Source organism: Accipiter gentilis, chromosome 11, assembly GCF_929443795.1.
Source record: "Accipiter gentilis chromosome 11, bAccGen1.1, whole genome shotgun sequence".
NCBI lineage: Eukaryota > Metazoa > Chordata > Aves > Accipitriformes > Accipitridae > Astur > Astur gentilis.
Genome location: NC_064890.1, coordinates 5068966 through 5084291, shown reverse-complemented (window position 1 = coordinate 5084291; position 15326 = coordinate 5068966). Strand labels below are relative to the sequence as shown.

Below are 15326 nucleotides of genomic sequence, written 5' to 3'. Positions count from 1 at the left end.
CCTCTACTAGAATGACTGAAGGCCAATGGCTTGGACTTGTATCTTGGCCAGTTAAGGGTCTCTAATTCATCTGTTCAGGCTCCTTGTTTCTTGGTTGCCTACCTGGAACATGGTGATATTTCTGGAAAGTGTGGTTATTTGAGAGCCTTTTTTTTTCTTGGCCACCAACACTAGCCCAAATGTCCTTGACAAACACAGACCGTGGTCATTCTCTGAACAAGGATCAATGGGGGTATATATGCCTTTCTCTCTCTGCTAAAAACTTGACTATCTGGTTTCAATGGTGGTCACAAATCTTAATTTAGAAGCTGTGTCCCCTATTAAATCAAATTATTTCCACTGTGAGCTAAAATGGAGTATGACTTGTAAGGCACCTAATCATCTTCCCCAGTAACTGGAGTAGCAAACAGAGAGTTGTTAACAAACATACCTAGTACTATGTTGAATGAGGTCTTGAATGAAGATGCCTTTGAATCTTTACAAATTCCCGGGGACAGAGCCTGGCTCTTGGCTTTCTGTTATCCTTCTGCTGAAAAATGTCTGCCTTGCCTCGCAGAATAAACAGATACTGCACAAATGCACCCAGTCCTGCATGCTGAAAGCAGACAGTCAGTGATACAGCACTGAACCAGGGAGATTAAGGCTCCAAAGGGCTTTGGTGCTAGCGTGAGCTGTGCAAGTAGTGCCTTGGGTCAGCAGATTAACCTTGTACTATGAAAGCTTTTATTCTACTCCTGAGCGTATTAGTATTTCTTTTTCATATACTTACTAGAAACAACATGGCCAGGGATTAACCCTTGAAGGTTACTTCATAGCCTAGCCAGCTCCTACTGCTAAACATACATGACTCTCCGGCTAATTAGCTACAAATAGGTGCCTCTTGAACCTGAAGTGACATTTGTTGAGGGTGTACCGAATTTTTTGCCCTGTTATCACAGATATACTCTTTTTATGGAGAACCACTGGTACGTTATGGAAGAGTGCTATGTGCAGGAAGCTCTGCAGGAAGCAGATTTCAACTGCTCCAGAAAACAGAACTTCATTGATTTATGACCTAAAACATAAAAACCCCACACTGATTAGTCAAGGAGAGACCAAAATCTAGGACTGGCTGAATAATATCCCTCTTTTGGTTCACTAAGAAAGTGTGATCAGTTACAGCCATGACCCATGTCTGCTCAGTGGCTTTTTTACCCAACTGTTGTTGTTATTAAGATGTTTGTTAAATTACAGACACGTCCCCCTGGTGGCAGGATACATCTCAGCAGAGGAAATGCCTCTGTTTCTTCTCTGGGACTCTTGCAGCTGTGGCGATCTATGGTGGTGTGTAGAGAGCTGGGGATTCCCATGGGACTGCCTTTCTTCATTTCTCTCTACTGAGTCACATGCAAGATCAGCTAAAAATACAGTCAGCGCTTGTAAAGAGTGCTCTTGCAGGTCAGCTGCGGTAACTATGACAAAGGACAGTTTTTAGGGTTGTATAAGCAAGGATGAGAGACATCAGCTGTGCACCCTTTTCTATAGTAACTTGAGGAGATTTTGTATTCTTTACTTAACCGCTTTCATGAAGTTAATGGCAAAGTGACTCATGTGGGGTCAGGATTTCATGCATCCTGCAGTTCCCACAAGCTAATTGTGAGTCATTTTTTCTTTTCCTTTCCCAAGGTTTTCCTTTTCCTACAAGAATTTTTATCTGTTCATGCCACCCCTTTCTTCCTAAGATATCTCAGTCTTTGAAGCAACAAGATGTCCAGAACCAGTTGCAAAAACATACAGTGAGACTGGTTGATCAGCTTAGATCAAATCATTAAGACCGTTGAGACATTCCCCTCACATCACTGAGACATATATGAGCTTTGTGGGGAAGATCAGCTAATGTGCATATTCCTTCTGCAGTTTTCACAGCCTCTGAACTCTGGTGATGTCTAGCAGACTCAGATGTGTTACAGCAGTCCACCTCCACTGAGAATCTAGGCCTTTGCGACAATCACCTTCTAGCACTGGCAGGGAGATAAAGTTCAGGAAGAAACAACCGTTGAGCATGATGATAAAAAACTTCTTCATGTGGTCAAGACTTCGCACATCACTACTGCTGTCCCACTGGCAAGGAAATTACCGTTTTTGTACTCATGAGCTTTGTTCCTTCATTTGCAAAGAGACAGTAAGCTCTGTGTGGAATAGTTGCTTTTAACAGGAGCCAGAAGAGCCTGAGGAACAGGTTATATCTGCAAGGTTTACTGGGAAGCAAAATGACTTGCCCTTTGAACAGTCTGACTTGCTGATTTTTATGCTACCTTTGGCCAGGTAGAGGGGGACATCATAGAAGATTTACATTGGTATAACTAGGAGAAAGAGGGGCCAGTTATAGGTTCACCACCTTGTGATTACCATTACTATCCCCAGCTTCACTAAACATGGGGAAAAAGGACCTTTATCAGCCTGCAATTCAGTGTTATAGAACAAGCATGTTCCAAGCTATGAATGTGTCCACAAGAGGATGGATTTGCAGGTATTTTGCAGACATGAAGTAAAATGAAGTTGTTTCAACCACAGATTCATTTCACCTTACCTTTCCCACAGGCAATAAATGCCCACACACTCAGTTAAACAGTTGGCTACACCACAAGCCTGGCAACTTGTCAATGGTAGTGTGCCAGACTGTAATTTTCTTTGAGGTTAATTGCGTTAGGAGGAACTCAACTGAAGCTGGGACCTGCTGCGAGTTTGCAAATGCTTCAGTTTACTTGCCTGCATCCATCCAAGGGACACTGTTGGTACCCTTGATCTGTGACCCATGCTGTCTGAGCCCTTCTGAGGGCCCAAGTGCCTTATATACACATATCCCTAAACCTCTGTGCCTCAGCACGCAGAGTCCCACTGAGTAGTTTCAGGGTGGTGAGAGAGCGGACAAACACCTCAACACTCAATGTTCTCACTCCAGACTCCACTGACTTCTGTTGGTTGCTGCAGAGCTGGCTGTGAGCCTGTTGACTACTAGTCCAAATAACGGCTGCTGCCCAGGAGAACTGCCTTAAATCACCAGGGGACTTTGGAAAAAAAGCTAATTCTAATTACAGTCTTTAGTGAGTCTAAAGCTGTGAAGAGGAAAGATTTGTCAGCTTTTCCATTTCTATTGGAAAACAACAGCCTGAGTGAATGAAGAGCTGTATGCAGTCTTCCCAGCACTGACAACTTCATGCAGCTGCCTCCTACTTGTCAATACACAACAGCTGTGTCGTCTCAGTCCTCTCTGTAGGTGTGAATACAGAATATAGGAACTACTACAGTAACTAAGGTGCGAGGCCCATATAGACCTTAATTGCCCAGCTCCACAAAAGGTGCAAGTACCTGTCACGCAGCAAAATAATCTACCTTACCCAAACTCTAAAATTTATAAATAATGACAAGGTCACAGAGAAACAAGTAACCTTCAGAGCAAGATGCCCTCAGATGTTCAGGACAAGGAGCATCTGCTTCTGGTCTCAGGACTAATAGCCAACATGCCCCCAGCTGATTTGCTCCATGCTGAGGCAGTAGAAGTAGACACAGAGTTTCCCAGGAATACCCAAGCCCACCTATAAATAGCATGTCCTTTAATTGGGTTCAGAGTAAATAGGATGCAAAGGCAAATGCAGAGTTTGGCATGGAGGTGCTGCTGAGGCTTGAATTGAAACACCATGAAGACACTGAGAGTTCTCCCAAGGGTTTCAGTTGGACCTTTGCTGAATTCATCAAAGGAGGAACTGAAAGCAGGTGCTACTGAAGTGGCAGACACAGCCCAGTGATCACCAGACAAGTCCATAGTGTAAAGGAAGGGGCTAAATCAAGCTGGGAAGTCAGTCCATGGATCAGGGTCATTGACATCTATGACCAGGTACAGCTGTGACAAAACTAGAGACAGCTACAGCATAACTCTTAGACTCAGACTGGGACTAAGGGCCCAGACTGGAGCTTAAATGGATGGGAGTGTGGGTGGATGCCCCAGATGGGGCTGGTCAGAGCCATTAAAGCCTATTAGTATGCTCAAGGCCCTGACCTACACGTGCAAGTCTATGAAGCTGCAGGTCTGGCTTTCTCTAATAGGCCTTTGCAAGCTGGAATTGTGTTTTTTGCAGCTGCTGAAGCAATACCTGGAAGCCAGACTTGGTTTCCTGTTCGTGTTTTCATCATGGATCACTTATGTGAACTTAGGTAGATTACTTTCTTTGTCTGCGCTTGTGTCTTTGCAGAGTCTTGTCTGTGTAGCTGGCAAACCTATGGCTGGGCTTATGGCTGTGCAAGATCCCCCAAGTCTAAAAGACAGCTGATCTTTGCCAAGATTTAAGCTATTAGTCTAATATTGCTTGCAACAACACTGCTATTTCCAAGTAAATACCCCTTTACCCTAATATGGGGTGTGTACTACACATTGCTCAACTGGGACAGTCTGTTTCTAACTGTGAAGAGCAATTGAAGCTCAGAAATGCTTGTGGGACCTCGTGTGGAAGCCTGCTGAGTGAGGTCTTCCATGTTATGTTACTGTATGAAGTCATCAGTGTTCACAGGCAGTTCTGACTCTGAGGTCCACATGATGTAATTTGAGGTCCCTTAAGAATGAGGGATATGATACTACCTGTGTCATGAGGAGAGAGGGTTTGCTTGGATAGTTACCCCTGATGTAGTGACTTCATCTTCTGCAAAACATCTGCTCTCTTCTCTGCAGAGTTTTGGGCAAAGACTTGGCTTGTGCTTGTGTCTGAGGCAGTAGTTTGGGATGGATGTGGGCAGAGGAAGGGTTGGAGGCAGGGATGTGCAGGAGGGAGTGGGGATCCTGGAGATGCTGAGGGGTTTTCAAAATGGGAAAAATGGGAAGGGAAGCAGGTGTTGGAGGGCTGTGAGGGCCCTGTGGCAGACTTTCAGGTAGGAAAACAGGCAAGTTTGCCTTTTTTAAAGAACAGTTTAGTGCTCTTGAATTGATTAGTGCTAACCCTGAGCAAAATTGCTCAGTCTCTGCTCCAACCAACCATCAGCACTATCCCTCACTCACTGGAGATGAAAATGGGAAAGTTGTATCTAAAACTAAGAGGTATCACAGTTCAATGAAAAAAGGCCAGGGCTACGAGAGGAGGTGGCTACAGAGTCACAGCCTCTGCAGAGGGATAACAGATACTTCATCTCTGTGGAAGTACAGCACTCCTTTTCACGGAGAAATAATACCTTCTCACTGAGTAGGAATGGTGCAATCTCTCCTTGGTGAAATAGCACAGATCTTTTCTTCATGGAGGGGAAACATCTCTCTGTGAAGGAGCAACGTGTCTCCTAGAAGGTTACATGCACAGGTAGGATGTTCTGAGAAGGGGCTAGAAAGCTTCAAACCTGGCAGGCTTCTGACTGCTGAGGCACCCACTGTGAGAGAGTGGCAACGTGATGAAGAAGGGAGGTTAATCGATATGAAAGCATAGCAACCTGTGTCTCAGTCCCACTCCTGCTGCATAATGTAGCAGCAAATGTTGCTGAAATCAAGGGGATGTGCTGTGGACAGCCTCTTGGGCATGTCAGCTTTTCCCAGCACTGTGTTGGCAGCTGATCTGTGTGACGGAGAATGAAAGTCCTGAGTTGGAACAGTTTTCAGGCACTGGCACTAACTCCTTCTTCTGGGATGGGCAGAGGGACACATGCTAAGATCTGCGTTGAGGGCATGAGGCACTTTTCCCTTGGTGTTGACCTTTTTGCTGCTAGCTCCATGGAAATTATTTGTCATGCTGACAGGGTGGGGGTTTGAGTGTCTGACTGGCATGTTATGGGATGTGATCCCACTTAAAATGAGCTAAGCACAAGACAAGAATGTGGCCTTCATACACTGCTGTGTCAGTCTGGCTGTCTGCCCGGGTTGCCCCGTTGTTTCCAGTGGGTTTATTTCAGTATGGCACTGTGAGGCAGCCTTTAAACTTTTCCCTTTGACTTATTGTACAGAAACTTTTACTGCTCCAAATGTAATCCATACTGCACGGTTGATAAATGCTTGAAGTAACGATGCCTGGTGCTGATAAGAGCTTGCCTCCTTGAAACTTCGTACCAGCATTTATTTATATCCTCAACACTGCAATGAGATTGCAAAGACTGAGCATCTACTCCGCCCTCTTGGCACATGAAACTCCAGTTCCTGAAAAATCAGATCATCTTGCAGTTTTTCATGTATTTATCCTCACGATGCTGTTGGGTGCTAGAGAAGTGAGTTACCCCAACTGATACCTAAACTTGTCCATATCTCTGAAGACAGTTTTGTCTTCCACTGAGCAGAAATCCAGTGCTTAAATGCCCTGGATGAATGTGGAGCTAAGTGATTTACTCAATGCGAAGTGGAAAATCTTTTTCAGAAAAGGTAATAGAAACAGTTGCTGTAAATGATGGAGTATGTCTTTTGCAGACCAGGAAACCACAAAGCAACTTTTTCTAAGGCCATATAGGGAGTCAGCAATGTTCAAGTTACTAGCAAGGGATCTGTGATGTTCAGGCAGGAGAGACTGGACCACGGACCGGAGACAGACCTTTATTGTCCAGAGCTCTACAATCAAACTCCCTCCCATCACAGGCCAGTGTCAGTGTAATACAAAATGCTTGTTGTCCAGAATTGTGAAGGAGTTTTCCTTGGTTACGTGATCAGTGTCTGCCAGGAAGAAAGCACAAAGATACACATTGACAGGGAGAGAGTTAGCTGCAGTCCCTGAACTGCACGATGCTCCCTGCAGAGGAAGAAAGGGCACATTGTCCTCCCCAAGAGGGAGATGGAGGAAGGTAAAAAAAATCCAACGACACACATCTGGGCTAAACCCCATTTTTGGTACAAAAGTCGCTGTTGCTGGCAACTGGCATGTGATCTGTATTATGTGGGCAGAAAGGAAACTGGGACATAGAGAAAAGCAAAACTCACAAGATGCGGCTTCAAACCCAAGCAGGAATAACACTGCCCAAACCTTTGCTGTCACTGTACCTCAGCTCCTCCCCATAAAATGGCAGTGGTGCTCCCACTGCCTTTCCCTTGGCTACCGGATCCCAAACCAAGTCTATGGCAGTACCTTGTCTGACCTTGATAGCACCATTTCAGGTGCAACTTTGATGCCAGCCTTTCCTTAAGTCACAGTATTAATCCTTCTGACAGACTATGGGCAGATTTGAACAGATATGGCTGTGGTAGCTTGGAAAAGCCGGCTCTGGACCTTTTTAAAAACTGCCTGTGCATGTTTTGTAAGGGAAGGATATGAACCAAAGCATAGAGGATATTGAAGGAGAGGGGGGAGCTCTTCTGTTTTTTCTCCCTATGTTTCCTTGCAGTGTTTTGCCAAACAACATATTTACTTGTACTTTTCTCCTTCTCGCTGTTGGAGATCTAGTTTCTGAGCCCTTCTCTACACTGTTGCAATCTCAGACAAGTTACTGGACAGGGCTATGGGTTCCTAATTCCCTTTGAGCTTGCATCTTGTGCCTTAGCTCCTTTCTTGTTAAATATGGTCTCTGACAGGGGATCTAGAAGGACAAAGTAAAGGCTAGTGAAATTTTGTCTTCTACTTGAGGCATCCTTCAGCATATGGTTGCAGATGGTCCCACATCTGCTATCTGCAGACTGTTCTCGTGCATCTCTTTCAGCCGATGGGTACTGTTTTTCCAAAGGCTTTGATTGTGAATGCTTTCTTCTCTGCTAGCCATACTCTTTAGACCGACTGGTCTCGAGCCCACACGGCTCCCTGGTGCTGCCTGAAGCTGGAAAGGGGCTGTGTCAGTGGTGTCGACGTCTCACTGCCCAGCCGTTGCGAGGGCAGATGGCAGCTGTGTATGGGCGTGCAGGGTGCAGCGGAGGATTGCCAAGTGATCTCAGAGGCACTGGCAGGGTGCGTGCTGGGAGAGCTCCCTCTGCATCTGGAAGCCGTCTCCAAGAGGGGCTGACTTACACTACAGTGCTGCAGAGACCCACTATCCATACAGAATTGGATTCAGCATGAACTGAAAGTCTTTTTTTTTTTTAATAATTTTTTTTTTTTTTTAATGGGCTGGCATGAAGCTTGCACAGAGGATGTGGGCCTAGGATGAAGCATTTGCAAGTGCTCCTAGGCAATGGAAAGTGTGAATACGTGGGCTTGGGACATGCATTATAATGAGGTGCTTGAATCCCCCCCTTGCTTCATAGCAGGGCCAATGTCTGGCAATGCCACAGCATCTAACAACCACACATTGTCTCCCTTTGAACTGCACAGCTTTCAGGGTAGCCAGGCTTCACCCCCACCCTGCTCCTCAAACAAACAAGAGACTGTGAGAGAAATGTCACCGGGACTCAGATTCCTCCTAAAAGGTGCCCAGATGGTCTGACATCATCCCAGATGTCTCTCAGGCAGCTTTTTGACCCAAGAAAGGGCTGAAGGCTCTCGGCAATTCCATGGGAGTGTGTGTCTTCCCATGCTTTGCTCCACCAGTGTTTAAGCAAAGCGAGGTCTGTCAGAGCCAGCCCCAAGGGCCAGGTACAAAGGTGACAATTCACAGCTGAACTGGAGAGTAGCTGAGGGAGTTCTCTTCCTGCTGTTGCTGGGGGTTGTACAGCCCTGAATCATCTTGGCCGTGATGCAGGGCCCTTAGCAAGCAAGAACCAGAAAAGCAGCAGTTGTGTTGCATGTCCAGGTATCGGTGAGGAGGTAACAACGAAGACCAGAGTGGTGGCTGGGAGCTGGCTTGTCTCTGACCTTGTAGGCTTGAGAAGACACTATTTGCACATAGGTCATTTAGACAACGTGAGCCCATCTTATAATTTCTGAAGCACAGATAAAAACTGTGGTCATTCCCTGGCAGCCATGGAATCTTCTCCCACCAAGTTATCCTCTTTTAAATCCTCATTTAAAATATGTCTGACAGCTACAAACCATTCCAAACTGGCAAAAATGGATTATTTTTTTTTCCCTGCGACCCTCTCCTTTAATTGTTGCTCCATCCTCCACACAAAAGTGCATCTAACCAGGCAAACATGTTGGGATAATTGTTTCACCTTACAGCACCTCACACAAGGGCACTGGACCCTTAAACTGGTTTTCTGCAGTGTGAGTGTGTTAGATCTGTGCCCAGCTTATTCCCAAAATGAATCGGTGTCATATGTGCAGCCATGGAGGAATGACCTGGCCTTCACCAGGGAAGAAATGGTTAATTTTCTGCCTCGAAGGAGAGGCAGGAGTTGCAATGCAATGACTCACTGGGAGAAGGTGGGAATGGAAGTGCAAAAGACCCCATCGGCAGCGGAGCAGCTTGGGAATCCCACAGCAGCCTCAGCCCTTGGCTCCTGGGAGCCAGAAGTTCCAGCTGTAGCCTTACAAGGCCAGAATGAGAAACCTGCTGCCGTGTCCGACTGAAGCTGCTGCCAGGCACTCTTTACATGAAAAGCTTTGCAAATCCTTGCCTGGGGGCTGGTGGAGACTGGAGGAGAGGGCTGGGCACCAAGAGCACTCAGTCATAGCAGTGTACTTAAGGATTTCAAACAGTGCACTTTTACCAAGACGTTCTCCTTATTTAAAGTAGCTTTTGCCTGCCAGCTTCTGAATCATATCCAGCCCTCCGGAGGGAAGTCACGTCTCTCTCGCAGGCCATTTATGGGTGAGGAATATTGGTAGCAAAGCGTGTGTTGCCACCCCTTGAGGACTGCAGTCGAGGATAAACCTGGAGGTCCTTAGGGACTGGGGGGAGAGATGGAAACACACAGGATGAGCTAGGCAATTCAGAGCGCTCTGGGAGAGGTGGAGAGCCAGTTCAGCTCCTTTTGGCTCCAGTAAGCACTGTAATGCTCAGCACTGGACAGGATTAGGTCTTGAGGCGAGTCCCACCTTCTCTTTATTTGACCTACTCAGCCTCTTGGAGGCAATGCTGGGAGACAGGCACTTCCAGACAATGACTCAGCCCATCCTAAACCCTATCCAAAACAGATGGGATGGATTAGTCTCCGGAGGTGTCTTTCTGTGCCTGGAGAGGGATTAGATGCAATGCCCAGCATACTGATGACTGAGCTGGGAAAGCTGAATCCCACCCTTCATTTTTACAGAGGATGAGGTAAAAGCTACAGGAGAATGAACCATATGGCCTCCCTCATTCTGTTTGCTTTGGAGCAAAACCATGTGCATATACACACACTTGTACATATGTTTGTATGTATATATATTATAAAAATTCAAAGTTGTTTGGTTTTGTTTTTTGTTTTTTTTTTTTTTTTTTTTTTTTTTAAATTGCAGAGACAAGCACATGATAGAGATGCCAGAATCCAGGCTGTCTGTGCGTGTGCATTAAAATATGACAACTTTTTCCTGGAAAAAAACCTGACTCAACTGTGACAAAAATAAGAGACAAAAAAGAAAGATAGAATAAAAGAAGGGGAGAGAGAGCTGGTCCCAACCCCATATTTGGCCCCTGCATGAGGGTGCGGGGAAGGGCTGCATTTTCTAGGAAAGTCTGCTTCAGTTCCCTCCTGACCCTTCTGCAATGCTAGCTTGGATGCTGTGTACACACAAATGCACTGCTGCTCTGTGATGTTCCTCCTTTTCGTTTTCTTTTGGCTGAACACAGGCAAGAATATCAAAAGGAATTTCTGGGCACACTGGAGGTGAGATGCAGTCTCTCTGCATTTTGTAATGGGAAAGGCCTACTGGACTGAGAGCTGGAAACTCCAGGTTTTGGAAACCTCTCCATTTGTGGCCTTGGCATCATTACTAAAGTAGTCTGTGCCTTGGTTTTCACTTCTGTAAAATGGGACTGAATGTTTGAGTGTCCCTCTGAAGGGTGATGTCATGTATTATCTGGTGCATTTTTACAATACAAAGGCTATTGTAAAAGAGGAGATGAGAAAGCATAGAACCCTCCCTTCTTTTTGAAATAACTGTCATTTAGCTCATCTTAGCAAGTTTTCTATGGACTGTTAGACTAGGGAGACAGCCTTCATGTTTGGGGCAGGCATTCATCTTCTTGAAAGTTTATTTGGTGCACATCATGCTGCGAACCTAGTGGGGTTCTCCCCTTGTTTTTGAAAGAGCCTCTTTCACCAGCATTTGGTTTAGTATTGTTGTCTATGAAACATTCATAAAATTCATGGCGATGAGATATGGAGAAGTGTTCCAGCTAAGCAAATGGAGGGATGAATCCTGCAATCCCTACAAAGGAAAATGGTTTATACTGAGGACAGAAACAGGCAAGGAGGGACTCCAGACCTGGCTCTAAAATGTTTGAAGCTATAGGAAGTATTTCCCCTAACTTCAGATGGACTGGAAGCCAAGTCACCAGCTAGAAGGATTAGAGATTCCACTGTGGTGGGCGATTTGTTTGCAGTGGCATCATTGCATCATCAGCTTCAATGCTGAATCCAGAAGGATATTGATGACAGCTTGATCAGTCCTTTGAGCTCCTTTCCAAACTGTCTTTACATAGCAACATCAGGCCTAGAAACATGTGGTTTCCGGCACTGCTGATTACCTTTTGTATTTTTTCTGGACAAGCTCTTCATGTATTTCCCTGATAGGCACGAGAGAAGCCTTTAAATGCTGATGAGTCCACCATATTATTTCCTGTATAGCTTTCCCTGGAATTTGAAAGGCTTGGTGGTGGCCAAGAAGGGGCAGAGCTGAGAAGCTGCTGATCTCTCTACTTACAGATATTGCCTTGTATTCCTCCCATGTTGTTTTGCATCCAGCTATAGGGTATGTTTGTGTGGACAGAGGCTGCTTTGGGCATCTTCTCTCAGCCGGTCTTACTAAGCTGAAGTTTGTCTCCATGTGAACGCAGCTGCATGGCTGCTAAATCAAAGTTGGTCACACTGGGGAGAATTGGACACATCTGCACTCTTCCTGTTGGCTTATCCTTAGTGGTCTGTCTTTCCCATCACCCTTAACCTCTCTTGCTGTGAAATCATCTTGATACCAGCTTTCCTCACTCTGGTTGCCTATATTTATGTAGGATGATGAATGGCAAAGCAATATAATGTTGGTATGTTGCTGGAAAACCAACATGTCTGGGACAAAACTGACTAGCAGGTAGAATCTGCAATGACTAGTCAGGGCTTCTTTTTGTGTCTTATTCATTTGAACATACTAGCTTAAACATTTGTGAATTGCTGGAACTATTCATTGGAGTCTGTATATACCAATCGGTATTCTAATTATGAACAGACCATGTGCATCCTTGACATATTTAGAGGTATTTCAACTTATAAGTAACCTTTTTAACTATATGCCACTTACAACTTACTGCAACTCTAGAGGGCTTTAGAAGAACTTCAGGAGTTTTTTTGGTATTAGTCAACATTATTCAGTATCCCTTAGTTCAGAGCATGGTTCTCCCAGTCACTGGGAGCTTGTATCCTAATTGTCATGCATGATTTTTAAGATTAGTTAAGTCTAGATGTGTGTCTCACAGCTTTGCAAGATTTTTTGGGCAATAGTTTTTTTTCATCTCATATTTGCATAGCACCTGGCATCACAGAGATCAGGCCTTGAGACAGGGAAGGACATTGCAGTTTTCTTCGTAAGCCAAGCTGGCAGTGTAGAAATATCTAAAAGATCAGTAAACATCTTAATTCTTAAATTCTTGCCTGCTAAAGCAGTGACAGTTGTGCCTACTGGTCTCTTTTCTCTTCTCTTTCTAGACCAAAGAAGCTCTCTTCACAATTCTCCAGGACCTAAGACCTGAAGACCACTTCAATATCATTGGCTTTTCCAACCGAATAAAGGTGTGGCAACAGGACCGGCTGGTGCCAGTTACTCCAAATAATATAAGAGATGCCAAAAAATACATTCATAACATGTCGCCTACTGGAGGTATGATCCAGAGATATGAACGGGATTAATTTTGCTATTCAATTAACTACAACAGAATGGAGAGTGCTGGTCCTGTAGCATATACCAATAAAAAAAGACACTGGAACTTAGGTCATATGACAAGGGCCCCCTTCCCTACCTCCACTCAGGGTTATGTGACAGAAGAATAAATGCCCTTTATCAGTGTATATGATGGGAAGGTGTCTCCAGATCCAGTCATATAACCTGATATACTTATTAAACCCAAGTTGGGCCCATTCTCCCATTTATCTGGTGAGACCCTCAGAGTGGGAAAGTTCCCAAGGTTATTTCTTGAGGACACAGGAAAAAATACCATATCCTGGTGAAGGACACACAAGGCCAGTACTTGTGCAGTTTCCGAAGGCCTGTGTAAAAGCAGGCACATGGTTTTGTCTGGGCTGGAAACTCCATGGATGGACTACCCAGTGTGGGCTGTGGGATCACCTTCTGCAAGAGCTAGTTCCTCACCTAGTACTGTCATCTTCTTGTCTCTACCAAGGAGCAGCCAGAATGACACTTCAAGAATTTCTTGTCCTTTTTTGTTTGTGCCTTGTTGCTAGGAGTGAAGAGGGGAGAGGTGGAGACCCCAGAACAGTGACAGAGTGCAGGCATGATTTTGAATATAATTCAGTGGTCTTCTGTTAGGCTCTGCACACTAGTATAAAAAAAAACATTTGTAGGTTTGTAATCAAACATACTTTGGCAGCTGTGCCCATCCTAGCCTAGCACTCCCAAGGTAAGCAGAGAGCTGCAAAATGACCTATGCAAATCCTTCCCCATGCAAGTCGCGACCAGTCATAGCTCGTTGAAGGTCAGACAGGACCTTCCCATGGCTGCCCCAGAGCAGTGACCACTCCTAGCAAAGGAAACTTTCTGATGGAAAAACACAGCAAACAGGATGGTTTGCCGTACTGTTTGTATTGTGAGAGGAAGAGTTTAGGAAGTGGTCAAGGGACCTGCCCAGTTAAACAATTACCAATAGTGGGACTAAACTCAGAGTACAAAGCTTTTTACTCCTGAAGTGCCAGAAGATCTGTGCAGGAACCAGCTGGGTTTGCCCATGAACCTGCCAGAAAACAAAAGTAAAAGGAAATGATTAACTCGGGTTCAAGAGGAAGGTGCAGTGATTCTCCACTACAGGCCAGTGCTACTTCAGTTTTGGCTAACTCTGCATTTTCCCTATAAAGGTGCTGTTGTTGCTTGAGTACCTTCCAGTGACTGTGAATGCACTGAGGCTCAGAGATCACACACATGAAGAACATGCTGCGCTTACACCTCTGTCATACTCGCATGTCAAAGAAATAGGAACAAAATATTGCTGCTAAATATTTGTGCGTGTGGCAAAAGACAGTTTTCAGTGCTTGGCAGCTTCTGTGATATGGCTGGGTTTGAAATGACACTATCTGCCACATGGGATGGTTTTCATTTGTTTCTGGGAAAAAATTCCATCTTAAACTTTGGATCTGGATGGAGACTGAGAGAGTATTAGGATATTTCAGTGCAGGGTTTTGATATTCAAAACCATTTAAAAAAAACACAGTCTGGATTTTGAGGACTTTTCAGAAGTCTTAGCCCCTTTCCTGTTCCTTGTGTTGCTGCAGTCACTGGAGCTGTGCACACTGTTTCTAGCTACATGATGCATAATCAGACCTGCTAGCACATCCTTGCTGATGATCTGCCTAGATATCCCCTTCTGGACCCTGAGGAGGAGTCTGTGGTGTATGGCTTTTAACCCATTTCACTTGCTTTTTTCTGAGAGTTGTTTTTATCCCAGACATACTACTCTTGCAAAGGTTCCACAACCAATCCCTCTTTGCTTTGACTAGCACAAAAAAATACATGGAGCAAGGAGATACCTACACTTGTTTTCCTGCTTTCTTTTTTTTCTGAACAAGTAGTAGGTTCAAATCCTTTTCATGGCTATTATTCTGAAGTACATCTGTTCCCTCATTTATTTTCTGGTTTGTCCCTCTCTCCCCACTTCAGGCAGTTCCATTCTTCACCAGCCAGTTGTTTTGTCAAAACAGGGTCCTCAGCTAACAAAGCCATTTCTCTTCCCTTTAAACTTTGTTAGCCCCTGGGGTTTGAGGATCAAACCCAACCACTTGTTTTCCCATTTGAAGGTTTTTTTCCCTCTCCAAATTTTGTGCCCTTCAGACAAAATGAGCAGAACTTGTTTTCCCAGTTCAGATACTATCTGAGAGAATCCCTAATTAAGTTTAACTGTCTTTATATGTACTGGCAGGGCATGGTATGTGCTGTGACTCTGCTTACCATGGCTGACTATCGTACATTGAGACATTTAAGGATATAGCAATTTCACATAATAAACTGTAATTCATAATTCAGTTCATAAGACTATAAACACCTATCCCAAACTGGTGCTGAGTAACAGAACGGAACTGAATTTAAGGGCTAGTGCAACCTCATGTAGAGAAAAGGAACATCCTAATGAACAGAGGTGCTGCCATCCTACTAAAGGGAGCTTAAAGAAATTAT

At 44.8% G+C, this 15326-nt stretch overlaps 1 protein-coding gene across 1 annotated transcript in view; it reads left to right on the top strand.

The window, feature by feature from the left end:
- The window catches only part of ITIH5 (inter-alpha-trypsin inhibitor heavy chain 5), a 49251-nt gene that overhangs the window by 21760 nt on the left and 12165 nt on the right, over positions 1-15326 (top strand). The window contains exon 8 of the mRNA XM_049814272.1: positions 12635-12806. Coding sequence (XP_049670229.1) covers positions 12635-12806 — 172 coding nt within the window. The remainder of the gene's footprint in view (positions 1-12634; positions 12807-15326) is intronic.